Below are 15,627 nucleotides of genomic sequence, written 5' to 3'. Positions count from 1 at the left end.
CTACTATCATCGGTCCGTCCGTGTGCCTCGATGGCACGGAAAAAAGGGCGGAACTGATGTCATCACGCCGGCGTGGGCCTGTTATAGGCGCCGGTGACGTCAGCGAGGTCGCGTGCGATGCCGTGCCTCTGTGACGTCCGGATCCACGTCGGCGCGAAGCTACAAAAAGAATTTCCGAATGTTGCTGACGCAAGGGGATATTCACAAAGTGAGGAATCCACAGGCAGATATAGTATCTACCAGAAAAAGCGTTGCCGAAGGTAAGTAACTTGTTCATCAGGGCACTGGGGAGTTCTTCCATTAATCTTGGTCTACCCTGCCTACCCTAATCGTGTTCACCTTGTACCTGGTTGGGCCCCAGTTTGTGTTTCTGGCACCACAAATTGTCGGTGATGATGCTGCCTCGGATCTCTGAGTTGGAGGGCGGCTTCCAGGGCCCACTTGTTACCACTTCTGGGCCAACAGAAGGTCGATCTCTGCTGTGAGGTCCCAAATCTTACAGCACAGCTCAGACCAATGTAAGAGGTCTTGCAGTTGCATGCTCTAGGGTTGGTCACCGACTCCTGACTACGTGGAAAGCGCTCTCAGGTCTCACAGCTCAGAGTACCATTATTATTATTATTATTATTATTATTATTATTATTATTATTATTATTATTAATATTATTATTATTATTAGTATTATTATTAGTATTATTATTAGTATTATTAGTAGTAGTATTAGTAGTATTATTAGTAGTAGTATTAGTAGTAGTATTAGTAGTATTATTAGTAGTAGTATTAGTAGTAGTATTAGTAGTAGTATTAGTAGTAGTATTAGTAGTAGTATTAGTAGTAGTATTAGTAGTATTAGTAGTATTATTAGTAGTATTATTAGTATTAGTAGTAGTATTAGTAGTAGTATTATTAGTATTATTAGTAGTATTATTAGTATTATTATTATTATTATTCTCCCAAAAGTGTTTCCCAGCGCTGAGATAATGCAACTAGCAGAAAGAGAAAGGAAAAAAACAACTTGATTATTGATTAAAAAGCCAGGTCTTGACAGCCTTGCGAAAGAGAGTATAGCAGTCCTCTGATCGAATATCAAAAAGGAGGGAATTCCAAAGCTTGGGCCCCAGGAAGGAGAAAGATCTTCCGCCCATCCTGGCGAGTCTAAACTTAGGGACAGTAAAAAGAATTTGGGAGGAGGAGCGGCGAGAATGAACAGGGGAATAAAAATTCACTACGTTTTGCAAGTAACTGGGAGCTAACTTTCTCCTAATCTTATGCATGTAACTGAGCGCTTTAAACTTCACTCGACTGTCCACCTTCAGCCAGTGAAGGTCACAAAGACGACCAGTGATATGGTTGGTTCTGCGACAGCCACTGAGTAGACGCGCCGTGGCATTTTGCACAAGTTGGAGGCGTTGAACGACTGCCTTGGTCACCCCCAGGTAGAGTATGTTCCCATAATCCAATCGAGAGGTGACAAAGGCATTCACCACAGACCTGTGGGTGTCACTAGGCAGCATCCATAAGATCTTTTTCAACCAGCACAAGATGGTAAAGCAGGTAAATGAGACCTTATTAGCCTGACAATGCATTGACAGATCCCTGTCAATGATCACCCCCAGATTAGGTACATGCTCCACCGGGGAAGGAAGTGGACCCAGCTCTGCAGGCCAGTGTCTAGGGGTCCAAAGTTTAGGTTTATGCCCAAGGACAAGGACTTCCATCTTCCCTCCATTCAGTTTGTGTAGATTTTGATTCATCCACTTGGCGATTTCCCCAAGTCCAGACTGAAGGAGGGAGGTAGAGGCCGTGTCCGATTTGGAAAGGGAAAAAACAACCTGCGAATCATCGGCGTACGTAAACAAAGTTAATCCGATGCTGTCTGCAATGTGGACAAAAGGGGTAACAAAGATTGAAAAGTAACGGGCTAAGAATCGAACCCTGAGGAACACCATGGGGTTGGGAATAAGTCCTAGAGGTAGCCGTGTGAGAGAAAATTTGAACGGTGCGATCAGAAAGGAAAGAAGCCAGCCAGTCAAGGGCAGGGCCTTCAATGCCCATGGCGGCTAGAGACTCGAAGAGTTTTGTGCGAGATGATATCGAACTCCGCGCTGAGATCAAGTAATATCAGTGCGGCTGTCTCACCTCTATCAAGCAGGGACCGAAGGTTCTCCGTGACGCCAAGAAGTGGTGTTTCCGTGGAAAAACCAGGACTGACTGCGGATTGCGAAGGATGCAATAAATTACTCGGTGACAAACTGAGTCAAATAATGGTGAATATGTCGTTCTAAAACTTTAGAGAAGGCTGTCAGTAAAGAAATGGGGCGATAGTTGGAAAGGACATCAGGGTCTGCAGTAGGTTTTTTTTCAGTAGTGGAGTAACCATTGCATGTTTCCAACATGCTGGGACGGTGGCGGTCCTGAGAGAAAGATTCAAGGTGGTGCAAATAGCCGAGAGCTGGGAAGAAGCTAATAAACTGAGTACAGGGATAGGCAGAGGGTCAACAGAGACTATACTTTACACAGAATTTCGTAAAAAGCCTCAGGCTGCATTTCGGCCAAGCCCGTAATGGATCCGTAACAAGGGCCGGGCAGCCGTTGGCGCCCATTGCATGTGTGGAAAAGGCCGAATAGTTATTACCACTATTTTGAGTGGAAATATCGTGATGGATCTTATCCACTTTGCTAGTAAAAAACTGAGCAATTTCATCACATTTACTACTGGACAGAGAAGGAGGTTTCACTATGGTAGTAGAACCAGCAAGATTTTTGACCAGGCCAAACAGAACTTTCGATTTGTTGATAGCTTCCGTTATAGTTTTGGTGACAAAGTTGGCCCTGGTCAAAGCACAAGCTTTATGGTAACTTTTTAGGGCATTTTTATAGGCGAGTGCTGCTGGAGGAGAATAATCTATACGCCAACTGCGTTCAAGATTTTTGCAGTATGACTTATTCACTTTTAGCGCCTCAGTGTACTAAGGGGCTGGAGTCTTATGGAAAGCATCCTTCTTAAAGGAGACGGGAAGGCAAGTATCAATGGCAGTTTGAAGCCAGGAGTTCGTCAAAGTAGCAGCTGTATCGGCGTCGGCCGATGCAAGTAAGATCTGCGGGAAGATGAGCGGCCAGCACTTCATTTAAAGATGTAACGTCCAACTTTTTCCATTCCCTCCTGCTAACAGCATGAGTGCTTCTGTGCTGATGTAAAACGTCCGTGGGAGTGACCGTGAACTTGACTTGGTAGTGGTCAGACCAAAGGACAGGTAAGGCAGGGGGACAGATTAGAAAAAATGGGGTCTAGGAGATGACCACCGTTGTGCGTGGGGCCGTGATTGTGCAGTATGATGTTCATTGCTTTAAGGTCAGCAATCAATGTTCTAGCAGTGATGGTACTAGGCCCGTCCAGGTGAATGTTCAGATCACCCACGATCAGTAAGGTACTTGAGTTAGGATCGAGAAAATGAGATCAGACAAGTGAGTAACCCAAGCAGTGGCGGGGCCAGGGGGGGGGGCGATAAATTAACAAGCCCGTCAATGTAGTTTTAGGATGAAGGGCAAGTTTAAAGGACGCAGCTTCACAATTTGTTTAGAGTAATGTGGTCTAGATGACATTGATATATGTTTTTGAAAATGATGGCAATTCCACCTACTTTCGAGACCCTGTCATACCGGACAATAGCATAATTGGAAGGTAGTGCCTCCCTAAGGGCGGAGCTTGCAGTTGCTTGCTTAGGGCCCTTATTCACCACTTCCTGACTGCACTAAGACCTTGTCTCTCTGTCACCAACCACATAGGATTCCAGGCATCTTGATTGGCAGCCTGGCACCACCACTCGCTCAAAGGGTACTTAAAATTGTCGACCTGGCAGTGGCTTGTCCAGAGGAGTGTAGAGGCCGGGTGAGCTCTCTGCTAGGGTGGGCATGAGGTGATACTCCGGGTCTCTGAGGAGACTGAGGGATGAGCACTGGCCTTTAATGGACAGAGCCGAAATTGCTAGGCAGTGGCTCAGAGTTCTCCTATGTAACTGGATGTGAAGCATGTCTCACTGGCAAACCAGTGTCGTTAGTGGCCAGGGGGGTTGCTGTTTCGGGATGTTAGCTCACTGGGGGACCACATCCTGCACTGGGTCGAATCTGCAGTGCTGCGCTCTGTATGCACGGGGTGCATGCACCCCAGCGATTGCTGGAATGATGTATGTTTTATGGGGCTTTTGTTGTGCATACCATCTCACCAACAGCCAGTTGGTGGGGGAAGTGGGCATAAAATGACTCCCTAACAACTTTGCAAATCATTGAGCTGTAAGCCGCATGAACGAAGCCACTAAGTCAGATTTGTATAGTAAAAATTGTCTCCAGTGACACATACATGCTTGTAAATTATCTTTATATTTATCAGGAAAATAGCAACTGCCGTGTCAAGTGTCAGAAAGAAAAGTTGCAAACATGAAGCTGTTGGAAAATTCAAGCTTTGAAGCGATCAACTCTCAGCTGTCAGTGGAAACAGGCGATGCTCATATTATTGGCAGGTAAGCTAATACATGGACATGTTATACTTGCCAGTAACTTCTGTGCCTTTAGCGCGTCTCAGAGCGTTTTACTGTTTGTCTTTGTGGCTAACTGGCGCACATCTTGTCTGTCCCTTACCCAGGGATTGAATGGACTTATTGTCAGGCCCACTGGAATTGTGCAGCAGGAGAGGGCCAAATTAAGTGGCAGGGATGCATAAATTATGCATCAAGAAAAACCTACGCTTGAAGCATGTGTGCTACATGCTTTACATACTCCTGCCATCTAGTGTTGGGTCTGGATGTTTGCAAGTTGTTTTTCTTCAAAGAAATCATTTGAGTCACGAGGTAATGTGACTCATTCTCTTAGTCATAGTGCGCATGTTGTTGGAAATTGCTTTTTTGCAGGGCTATTCCCAAGTATTTTTTGCTTCTTCCTCCTATTTTTTCCTGACCTGCTTTTGTTGGCTCTAGGAGTCTGGGCACGTTACCACTGCTGATCAGTACTAAAGTGCATATGTTCTCCTGTGTAAATTGTAATTCTGATTGATTATCCATGATTGGCATATTTGATTTACAGGTAAGTCCCAAGTATAGTGCACTGAGTGTTCCCGGGGCTTGTAAATCAAATGCTACTAGTGGGCCTGAAGCACTGATTGTGCCAGCCACACGAGTAGTCCTATAAATGTGTCTCAGACCTGCCACTGTGGTGTCTGTGTGCACAGTTAACTGCCTTGTCGACCTGGCAAGTGCACCCACTTGCCAGGCCCAAACCTTCCCTTTTCTCATATGTAAGGCGCCCCTCAGGTAGGCCCAAGGTACCCCCATGGGCAGGGTGCAGTGTATGTAAAAGGTCGGACATGTGCTTATCTATTGTAAGCCTATCTGTCCCGTAGTCTAACATTGGAGTTGCTTTGTAACATCTTGCAAGTATAACTTTCCATTGGGACAAGAAGGAGAAATGGAGTTTAGGCTCTCTGAACTCGGACTTAATTAACACATCCTTTGGTTAAGGTAGTTTCTGAATTGTGTGTTTGAAAATGCCACTTTTAGAAAGTACAAAAAGAACAATTGATGGACAGAATGCTGATCAATGTCAAACATTCACCCCAGTACAGAGATCTGGGCCTAAATCCATCGTTTTTCTGCTCCCCATGTCATTCCAGTTTAAACCCAGACATATGCCAATCAGCCTTGATCCTGCTCCCCATGGGAACAGTCCAGCCTGCACTGGCAGGCTAGGTTCTCCCTGGACCAGAAACGAGAATTATGGATTGACATGTATGTAAAGTAAGTTCTGGCAACACGTTTGCCATTACAAGACCTCCTCTTTTGTAAGTTTAATCGTGCACGTGACCCTATCTTGTAAGCGATCAATCCACGCTTGGGACTTGAAGGCTATATATCACCCTAACATGAATTGTAGAACGTCATCGAGTAAATTAAATGTCGAAACTGGTTCATTGTCTGCTCCAATGTAGTTCTGCCACTGTGCACTTATCAGTGTTGCTTCTTTCCTACATAGCAGATTGTGCCGATTGTGGTTTGTCCACCTGCGCAGTACTATCTTATTTATCTCCGCCTGCAATCCAATATACTTTTTTAAGCCTGGAGACTGTTAATCATCTCTGCTCCGCTACAACAGTCAAATGGTGCATTGTAACTGGACACAATTGTATCAGGCCACTTGTACTTAAGTGAAATATTTCTCTTTAGGACTGGTATTAAACACGTCGATGTTACTGAAGTTATAATAATTGCAGTCAACCCTTACATCCATTGGTCTATTACTATCCTTCACGTTTTTTGTTTCACCCACTACGTCATTGGATGATGGGGGAACCACGTTCACTGTGGGTTACAGCATTTTTCCGTTCACAAGGAGCATACACACATACAAAATTGCTCCCTTCTGTCAGTGTCTGTTAATCGTGCACACAGTTATCATTAATCTTCCGTTCATCACCCCCACCCGCCCTCCGTTCACCACCCCCTCCCTATTGCCAAGGTCTATATGTTGCCTATAGTCGAGACCTATTGATTTTGTCAATGGTTGTTTGTTTCTTACTGTCTCATATGCTGTAAGTGAGACCGGTATTCTCAGAGTGGGTCCCATACTCGCTGCCCCATACAATTCAAACTGCCCACTGAAGAGGCCAAATGGATGGAAACCCATCTAGGCTTCCTTTTGGCCCCTTAAGGAAGGGGCTTCTCCTGGCAGCTAAGGATGGACTGTTCTAGGGGTTAAGGACCTCAGTGTATTTGCAGATGAATTGTTCCTCCCTAAGGTTTAATGTGGGGGGAAAACAATGGACTTGAGTGACGTTCCAAGTCATACATAATCTAGCATTAATACAAGCATTCCATCATTTAAAAACATTTCTGCGGTACTATCTCGAAGCAGCATGTCCGTCAAGCGCTAACGTTTATTGGACAAGATGCTCATGCTTGTTTTCTCAATGTGAGTAAGCATGGAGAGCTGACGCGAGGTTCTCCAGAATAACAGTACTAAAGCTGGACAAAATGTATTCGAAGATGGCGCCAAGGAGAAAAGACTTCCTTATAAGATAAGGGTGACCAACTTATTCGGTGTATGTACTATTTGGATACAAATATGCAAAACCAGAATTGAACCAATACAATGACATGCAGTAAGAGTAGGCTACTTTCACATTAACACTCTGCTTTCGACAGTGTCGGCTACATGCATACATGTCAGCAGAACATGAAACGAAAATGGGTACATTGGTGTAACAATTTGTGAATCTAGAAGCTTTTTTTTTTCTTCTTCTAATACAAAAGCTCATGCACTATGATGGTCTGCAATCAATGCCTGCCAATTCAAGTAGGAATATACCCCACACCAAGGTGTCCCAACGAGCTGCATGCAGCTGTAACCATTTCGGGGATTGCTCTGTATTCAATGTTGTCCAATTGTATACCTGCTTTCCAATTTGTAATATTTGGGACATCAGTGCAATTTAGGCTTTTGCTGTTTTACGTTTGGTGACAGGTAGGGCCAAGCCAGTAAAAGCAAGCTAGGCAGTTTGCACAGATTGTATAGGGAATGTGCCAGTTGCCTCACATGCCATATAACTCTTCATGTCTGAGCCTGCTAGTGGGCAAAATCATCGGGCGGATTTCAAACGGTTCACGTGAAATCACGTGAACACAAGCACGCGCATTTCCCCACATCAAAGCCATCAGCCTCCCTCCCACAGGCTTCCCCAGCGTGCGCAGTGCACGCTGGCCTCACTTCTCCTCCCGCCTAATTGCTTGCACTTTCACGGCCGCCAGGCCGTGAGCTACATCAAAGGGTTCCGCTGCCCCGCCCCCTGCTTCACGGCGGCTTCTCATTTCTGCCCGTCATCACATCATCATCAGCCTCCCTCCCACAGGCATCTTGGCCTCAGGCATTCCCCCGCCTCCTCTCCCCCGCCCCTTTTGAAGCGCGATGCTTGTTATGTATAGCCAGCGATTTACTGAAACGATAAATGCTTCAATAGTCTATTAATATCAAAATACAGTTAATGTTCATGCCTGCGATGTTGTTGTGAATGTAGGCCTTGTAATGTTAATAACAGGGAAATACTGCAAATACGCAATTGCTTCTATTGATAGACACATAAACACGACTGACTCTCGACTCCAATCAGTATCCTAGCTCGAGGCCTACTTCAAAGTCGGATGCCTGCTGTGCTATTATCACGAAGGTTGTGACTGCCACTGTCACCCCGCAGATTCACTGCAATCACCACAGGCTCTTCTTATAAAGATGCAGGCCTCCAGGTTTATGAAATGGTAATGGTAATGGTCAGTCATGTGCTTTAAACCAGAAAATGAAACCTCCTTGTAGCAGATCCTGCCGGTGGTCAAGCTTTTTCAAACCTTCTGATCGTCTCATGAGTGCAGCAATGCAGCCTGCTGTCTGCAAACAGCTTTTTCGGAACACTCAAGAACAGCAAGGGCTGCATGACCGGCGCCAATGCGAGATCCGCTTTGTCCACATCCACAGGAATAAAATGCTGCTGATAGACATTAAACGCTCATCTGAATGGGACCCGAAAATGTGGCAGTCTGTGGCTAACACTTAATTGGAGCAGGTGTTGCGTTCGACACACTCGAGCTTTTGCTAGAACATGCACAGGAAGTGGCCACCATGTTGGGAAAGGCAATACTTGGCTTCAGGTAAAGGGTGACCAATACCATTATTCTTATTCTGAAGAGCATGGATTCCTCAAAGATTTGCACTCCACCCTTCAAAATCGATAAGCAACCATTGGCTGGAGTCACTAAGAAGTACTGATAAATGTATTTATTTTATTTATTTATTTTAGAGGTTTTATATAGCGCTGGCTGGACCCGGGGGTATCGGACCGCTTTACATTTTAGAGACAGAGGTCAATAAGACAGGGGACATACATAGCATCAATGTATATAAACAACATGTAGGTCTCCGCCTGACAGATTTCAAAATGATAAATATGGGAAATAAGCACAACAAAATGTGTAAGATGTGATATATCAAAAAGGCACAAATTGAAAAAAGAGCCGGAAAATTGCGGAGTCAGGATAGGGAGGTTAGTGGTCCATTAGGTTGTTAAGGAAGAGAAGCTGGAGGGGCAGAAGTGGGGGGTGGGTTGGAGGGGATGCGGGCTGAGGTGAGGTGAGGGTGGACAAGGGAAGGGGAGGAGCAAGGAGGAGTGAAGGTGGTAAACAGGGAGGGGGAAGTGACAAGGAGGAAGGGCGAGAAAGGCTAAAAAAAAAAAAAAGGGAGGGCGAATGCATCTAGGGTCGGACAGATGTAGCCAGTGGAAGAGAACAGATATATGGATTAGGGTCCCCAGTATTTATTGAGGAGATGTAGTTTGAGTTCTTTTTTGAAACTAGAGAAGGAAGGGTTGCAGCGAAGGTCAGTTGGAAGGGCATTCCAAATGCAAGGAGCGTTGCCGGAAAAGGATCGAGACTGGGTGGTTTTCTTTTTTAGAAGGGGGGGGATAAGAAGGAGGGTGTTAGTACTTCTCAAGAAACGGGAGCAACCGGCTTTAGTGAGTTTGCTAGCGAGGTAGGTCGGTGTATTCTGATGGAGAATTTTGTGTGTAATGCAGGCTGTTTTGTAAGTGGATCTACCTTCAATGGGGAGCCATTTAAGGGTTTTAAGGGCAGGGGATATGTGGTCGAATCGCTTGCAGTCTGAGGTAAGCCTAGCTGCAAGGTTAAGCACAGATTTAAGAGGTGCTAGGTGGATCTTGGGAATTCCGGTGAGAATGGCATTGCCATAGTCGATGCAAGAACGAACAAGGGATTGGACCGCTAGTTTGAAATCATCGATCGGGATGAAGGGCTTGATTTTCTTAAGGTGGCGGAGAGTAAAGAGGGCTCCTTTGGCAGAATTATTGATGTGTACCTTGAGGGTTAGGAGGTTGAACAAGTACACACAGCCGCGCCAGTGCTCAACAGGCACACACAGTTTTATGAGCACGTCCCAAGGGGTGTTTTCCCACAGCTCCCTGTCACACTGCTTACTCGGCCTTTTACACATGAACACAAGGATGGCTGAGGGTGCTCGGATCCCCCCCCCCCCCATACCCAGCTGCAACTATCTCCCAGGCTCAGCCTTTCTCTGAATGTATTTCTTCTATTGGGTTTCCACAATGTCTTCCCACTTCTATTTCCACCAGTCCCACGTTTGCAGTTTCCTTTACACTTTACCCAGCCTCAACTCCGGTTTTCCTTTATTTTTCCTCTATCATTCTTCCGTATTTTATCAGTACCACCCTTTTTTCGTTTTCATTTCTTCTTTGTCTCGTACAATCTTTTCCACTTCCCCCTCTCGGATTAGTTTGCTGTCCTATTACGCTTTCATTTGCCAATTTGCGGTTTATTTCCTCTTTTTCGTTTATTGCTTCTTGTTTCCTCTGCCTCATTTTTGTTTTCTTTCGCATCACTGAACACCGCAGCATCACTCAGCGCCACCCCTGCATCAATCTGCGCAACCATTCAACAACAACTTGTTCAAATATGTTCTCTCAATGTTTCAAGCTTTATTACAAATGTCACAAAAAGATGTTAATATTTCACTTCTGTTCTTGGATTTTCGTCACAATAAAATACACTGAACATAATCTTTACAAAAGTTATTTACAAAAGTTTAAGCGATCGCCATTATAAATTACAATAACTTTTATTTAAGTATTTTTTTTTTAAAGCCATTGTTATTTGTAATATCAATACATCTAAGTCACGTAAATACAAAACACGTTGCATTATAAACGCTATAGGTGTCACATTTGCGAAAGTTAAAATTCACTATTTTCAAAAACAAAACTTAAATAAAAAAATTGTCATTTACAATACCAATAGCTCAAACTTTCCTAATGCGAGACCTATTGCATTGCAAATGCTTGTTTTTTAATGTATTTATTTGTTGTGCATGAGACAAACTAATTTTCTGTTACTGCTTAACAGATCTTTTAACATTAAATTACTGTATCTACTGTAGTATTGCCTAAATTGAAAACCATGTAGCCTAAACCAGATAGATGGATACCCATTAATGCTGATTTCAAACTGCTGAGCTGAGATTGGTTGCAGGAACCTTCGTGTGCTTGCCAGGGGGTGTCTTCTGGTCTATTTTTAATGAAAGTACTAAAATATGCATACTGTATTTGGGCATGCACGTGTTGGCAAATTAAGGTCAGGCCTATTAGATTTGGCAGTGCTTGTTTAATAAGGGAATTAAGTGATCTTTTATCACTAAATTAATTGGTTAGAAAATAGAGCATGTACCTTTAAGGAGCATGGGGAAGTTGTGTCTAGGTTTCTCTTTTTAAAGTGGTGAGACTACAACACATAAGCCAAGATAGCCATTTTTTATTAGCTCTGTGACCATTCTAACAATACAGATAGGATTACAAGTAAGTAACCTTTCCTAATCTCTGTTTACAGAGAATCATTTTTTTCCGAAGGACAGGTTAAATATCCCCCCCTCCTGTTTAGTAGCTCGAATTATGATCAGCCCTCAGACCATAAATACCGACCAGATGAAAAACAGGGCCTGCAATATTCTGAGCAGGAACTTTATAAAAAAGATTCTAGCTGCAAATCTAATGTACTTGTATCTAAACGCCTTCTGTTTAAAAAAAAAAAAATATATATATATATATATATATATATATATATATATATATATATATATATATATATATTTGGACCTTTAAGGAATGACTGCAGCCTATGTTTTATATTAATTTGTTGGTTTTCTATCCTAGTGTAAACCTTGACATGAGATCATCCTTTTTAAGTTCCTTTTTCTCTTGACAGGATCGAGAGTTACTCATGTAAGATGGCTGGTGATGACAAGCACATGTTCAAACAGTTCTGTCAGGAAGGCCAACCGCATGTACTGGAGGCATTGTCTCCGCCACAGACCAGTGGGATCAGCCCCAGTCGGTAAGAAGCCATCAGTTACCCCGTCTGCTTTCATATGTTTTTGCTTATCTTCCCCCATTGTGAGCCACACATTGCCATAAGCCCACTACTTAATCCCTAAATTCATTAGCTTCTTAACAGTCCATCACTATGTGGAGCGACAAGTAAATCATAAAAGCCTTCTCATTTTGAGCTCTGTATATGCCAGGCCGCTCTTCTGCTGGACGAGCCATGGCAGGAAGGGAATGGAAAGTAGCAAGCAGTCTTAAATTAACGGAGGTGATACACATGTTGCGTTTCCTACTGGCCAGTTGAAGTCTTTGGAGGGGTGCTCAGTCCTTCCTTGACCCCTGCAGATTGCTTCTCAATAATTCTGATCCCTTGACCTGTCGTGGCAGTAAATGCGACCTTACTCGGGGCATGTCCTTATGCATAAGCATGGTCTGCTCTCCTGTATGGTGTGCTAGAGCATGTGAATTATTTGGTAGTGTCTTTATGCAGATTCATTTACAGGTCGGGCCTGGACTGTTCATGCTCTGCGAGGCATGCTGTATTGAGGAATGGATTAAAAGCTCTGCCCATCTTTTCAATTTGCTCCTGTTAGTCATTTTAAAATTGTTGCTTTTCATTCGTGAATAGGCTTACTAGTCCCTCCTTGGTACCGCCTTGTCTGCGTTTGTACACGGTCTGCTTTATCTAGTCAGTGAGCACTATTTTCTTTAATGGTCTTCCCCCTATTCCTCCTACGACGTCGCCGCCCGTTTTTACATTGTTATTAATGTATTTATTTGGGGATTTGCAGCGCGGTCCGCTTTCACTTTAGCAGCCACGATTCTTTATTTAATTAATTTGCTGCGCGGTCCACTTTTTCTCTAACACCCGCGTAACAGAAACATCTGAGTTTTTTTTGTGTGTGTGAAATCGCCCCATATCATGTTTTCACTTCAATGTTGGTTGTGCCCCTTTCTTTAGGCGCAGCTCACTGTAACCTGAATACAGTGAGCAGCGTCTAAAGAAAAGGACGTGACCACTATGAAAGTGATACTTTATTTGCGAGAGTTTGAACTATCTTCATTCTAAATAGACGGATGGGCATGCCAACGATGTTAGTCTCCACGGTCGAACTGCTTTATACCGCCCCTAGGGCGCGGTTGCCCCTTAATGGCACAATTTCTGATAGCTTCCCTCTCTCGCGGGGAACCCGACAGGGATGCCCCCTGTCCCCCCTGCTGTATATCCTGGCCATGGACCCTTTGGTGCGGCACTTTCAAGAACACCACATGCACCGTGGGCTCCAGTTTCGAACGGGTCCGCTTCTCATTTCCCTCTACGCGGACGATACCATTTTATATGTTCGGTCTCCGGAGACCAATCTTGCACCCCTGCTTTTGGAGGTGACCCGCTTTGGGGGATACTCTGGCCTTCGTATTAACTGGCACAAATCCGACATCTTTCCACACTCAACCCTCCACAGAACGCTGGGACTGCCCGTTCCCGCTTGAGTGGAATGCTGACTCTGTGAAATATCTGGGTATCCACATTCATCTAGACACGGTATCTATGATTCGTCTAAACTATGGCCGGGCGTTGGACTTTCTGGAAGATAATCTCGCACGTTGGCTTCGCCTCCCTCTGTCGATGGCTGGCCGTATCGCCATAATTAAAATGATTGTGCTCCCCGTTTTCTATATTTATTTAACAACATTCCGATTCCACTAACTAAAATCTTCTTCACTCAACTACGCTCGTTGCTGCTGCGGTTGGTGTGGGGACACAAGAACCCGCGAGTTTCCTGGCGAATCCTGACACTGCCTTATTGTAGGAGAGTAGGGTCTGCTATCCTATGGTCACCCCAAATTTTTGCTTTTTGCTTCACTGGTTTTCGACTACTGAGGCTGTGGGCCTGCTGATCAGACCCCCAGCCTGCTGTTCTCTCACTAAATTAATGATACATGTGCTATAGGCACATACCACAATTGGAAATGGACTCCTTGTCAGCCCCTGTATAATGCACTATAGGTGCCCAGGGCATAGGGGCCACCAAGGCCTACCAGGGGCTGCAGCATATCTTTTGCCACCCCTGGCTGGTTCTTAAATTGACACAACTGGCTGATCACTCAGCTGGGGTAAGGTGGTGTAATCACCCCTTACTTAGATATAGTATACCTATATCTAAACCTATATCTGGACACATATAAACCTGTGAGCCACTCCTATGGAAGGCCTCTTCAATCCTGGAGGCAGAGTGCGTGGTTTAATGTGAGATGGAGCTCTAGCATGAGCTGAGCCTGTCTGCAGCTGTCGGGAACAACTCCCTAAGCTGTTTCAGGATAATGCCATACCATATACTCTTAAGTGCCTTATAATCCTCGCGGTTATATAGCAACTCTGGTTTGGCTTTATCAAAACATGTCGTGTAAGGTGTCATACGATTTGGAATACTATCCCCTCGCCAGTTCTGGCGACGGGGATAGCATTCCACCCCTCTAGAGGGGTAAGACATGTTCCTTTACTTTAATGCGGTTAATTTCTAAAAGGGCCTTAGATCCACAAAATGGATACCTCTGCCACAGACAAGAGTCTGGACCCCTGCAGCTGACCGAAACTCAGCCAAATGGGGCCTGGACAAAGGGTTTCCTGCCACAGGAGGGTGTCACCACCCTCCAGACAGGAGATAGTGGATTGTAGCAGGGAGGTCTGAAAGAAACCAGACACTGCCTGGGGCGCACAAGGCTGCCCCTTGCATAATCCGGCCAAACCGGTTCTGGGGCACTCCAGCCCTCGTGCCAGGGCGGCCTGGATCAAAGGAAAGGGGTGTATCCACCCCCTTCCTGGGTCCCACCCATAGAGGGGGACCTAGCAGGTAATCACGCCCCCCAGATTCGAATAAGAGTGGGAGCAGTGCCAATGCACTTCAGATTAGCCTGAAGAAACATAAGAAACGAAATTCTGGACCCTTCGACATCCTACTCAACGTGGAAGCCCGAAGAATCTCCCTTGTGGTCAAGGAGTGACCACCCTGTGCAAACAGGCACCATCCAGCTATCGACGTCTACTTTGTTGCAGTTCCCGCCGGAACTCGAGCGACAGAGATCGACGAGATCAAGCCTGCCTGCTTTCCAACAGCCCGATCCACAGTCCCTGCAGAGCTGAGACCCGTGGAGGCGACCGGAAGCGTGGGGCACGCCATCTTGAATTGACCACGAGACGCTGACTGTGCAGCCCACGAGTGACCCTCGAAGCTGTACACCGGGGTTTGAGAAGCCCCAACCCTGAGCCACTCTTGCACCGAAGCTCACCCCTCTACACTCATCGAGTGCTGCGTGGGGCCCTTCTGCTACTTTTTGCTCAACGCGTTGGCCCGGTCACTTGCCAACCGGCTAGTGGCCCCTGTGCCGACGAAAACTTGAAATCAACTTGTGAATCTGGTTGCTCCAGATTTGCACCAGCTCCCCTGAAAAGGAGCCCCCACTCTGACCCTCCTGGTTCGAGTGAGAAGCAATCTCCCGGTTCCGCGTGGATTGCTTTTGCCAAGTGTTTGCTCCAATCTTGAAGCCGACAGCGCCTACGGCGAGAGACTGCGTGGGACAGATCGTGACCTGCTCCTGGACGTCGTAGATGCCCCAGAGCCCACGTGACAGCGGAGAGAAGCACCTCGACAGCGACCTGATTGCGCCCGACATTGCCTGGTTCCGTCCTG

General features: G+C 45.4%; 1 protein-coding gene across 2 annotated transcripts in view; it reads left to right on the top strand.

Moving 5' to 3' along the window:
- MAF1 (MAF1 negative regulator of RNA polymerase III) overlaps positions 1-15,627 on the top strand; it is a 230,839-nt gene that overhangs the window by 67,034 nt on the left and 148,178 nt on the right. For both annotated transcript variants that reach the window (XR_013610438.1, XM_078686530.1), the window contains exons 2-3: positions 4,388-4,517; positions 11,820-11,948. Coding sequence is in view for 1 of the 2 variants with exons in the window: in XM_078686530.1 (XP_078542656.1) it covers positions 4,435-4,517; positions 11,820-11,948 (212 nt within the window). In the remaining variant the exon portion in view is untranslated. The remainder of the gene's footprint in view (positions 1-4,387; positions 4,518-11,819; positions 11,949-15,627) is intronic.

Source organism: Lissotriton helveticus, chromosome 4_1 (genome assembly GCF_964261635.1).
Source record: "Lissotriton helveticus chromosome 4_1, aLisHel1.1, whole genome shotgun sequence".
In the NCBI taxonomy this organism is placed as follows: Eukaryota; Metazoa; Chordata; class Amphibia; order Caudata; family Salamandridae; genus Lissotriton; species Lissotriton helveticus.
Note: the sequence above shows the minus strand (reverse complement) of the source record. Positions and strands in the feature narration are given on the sequence as shown.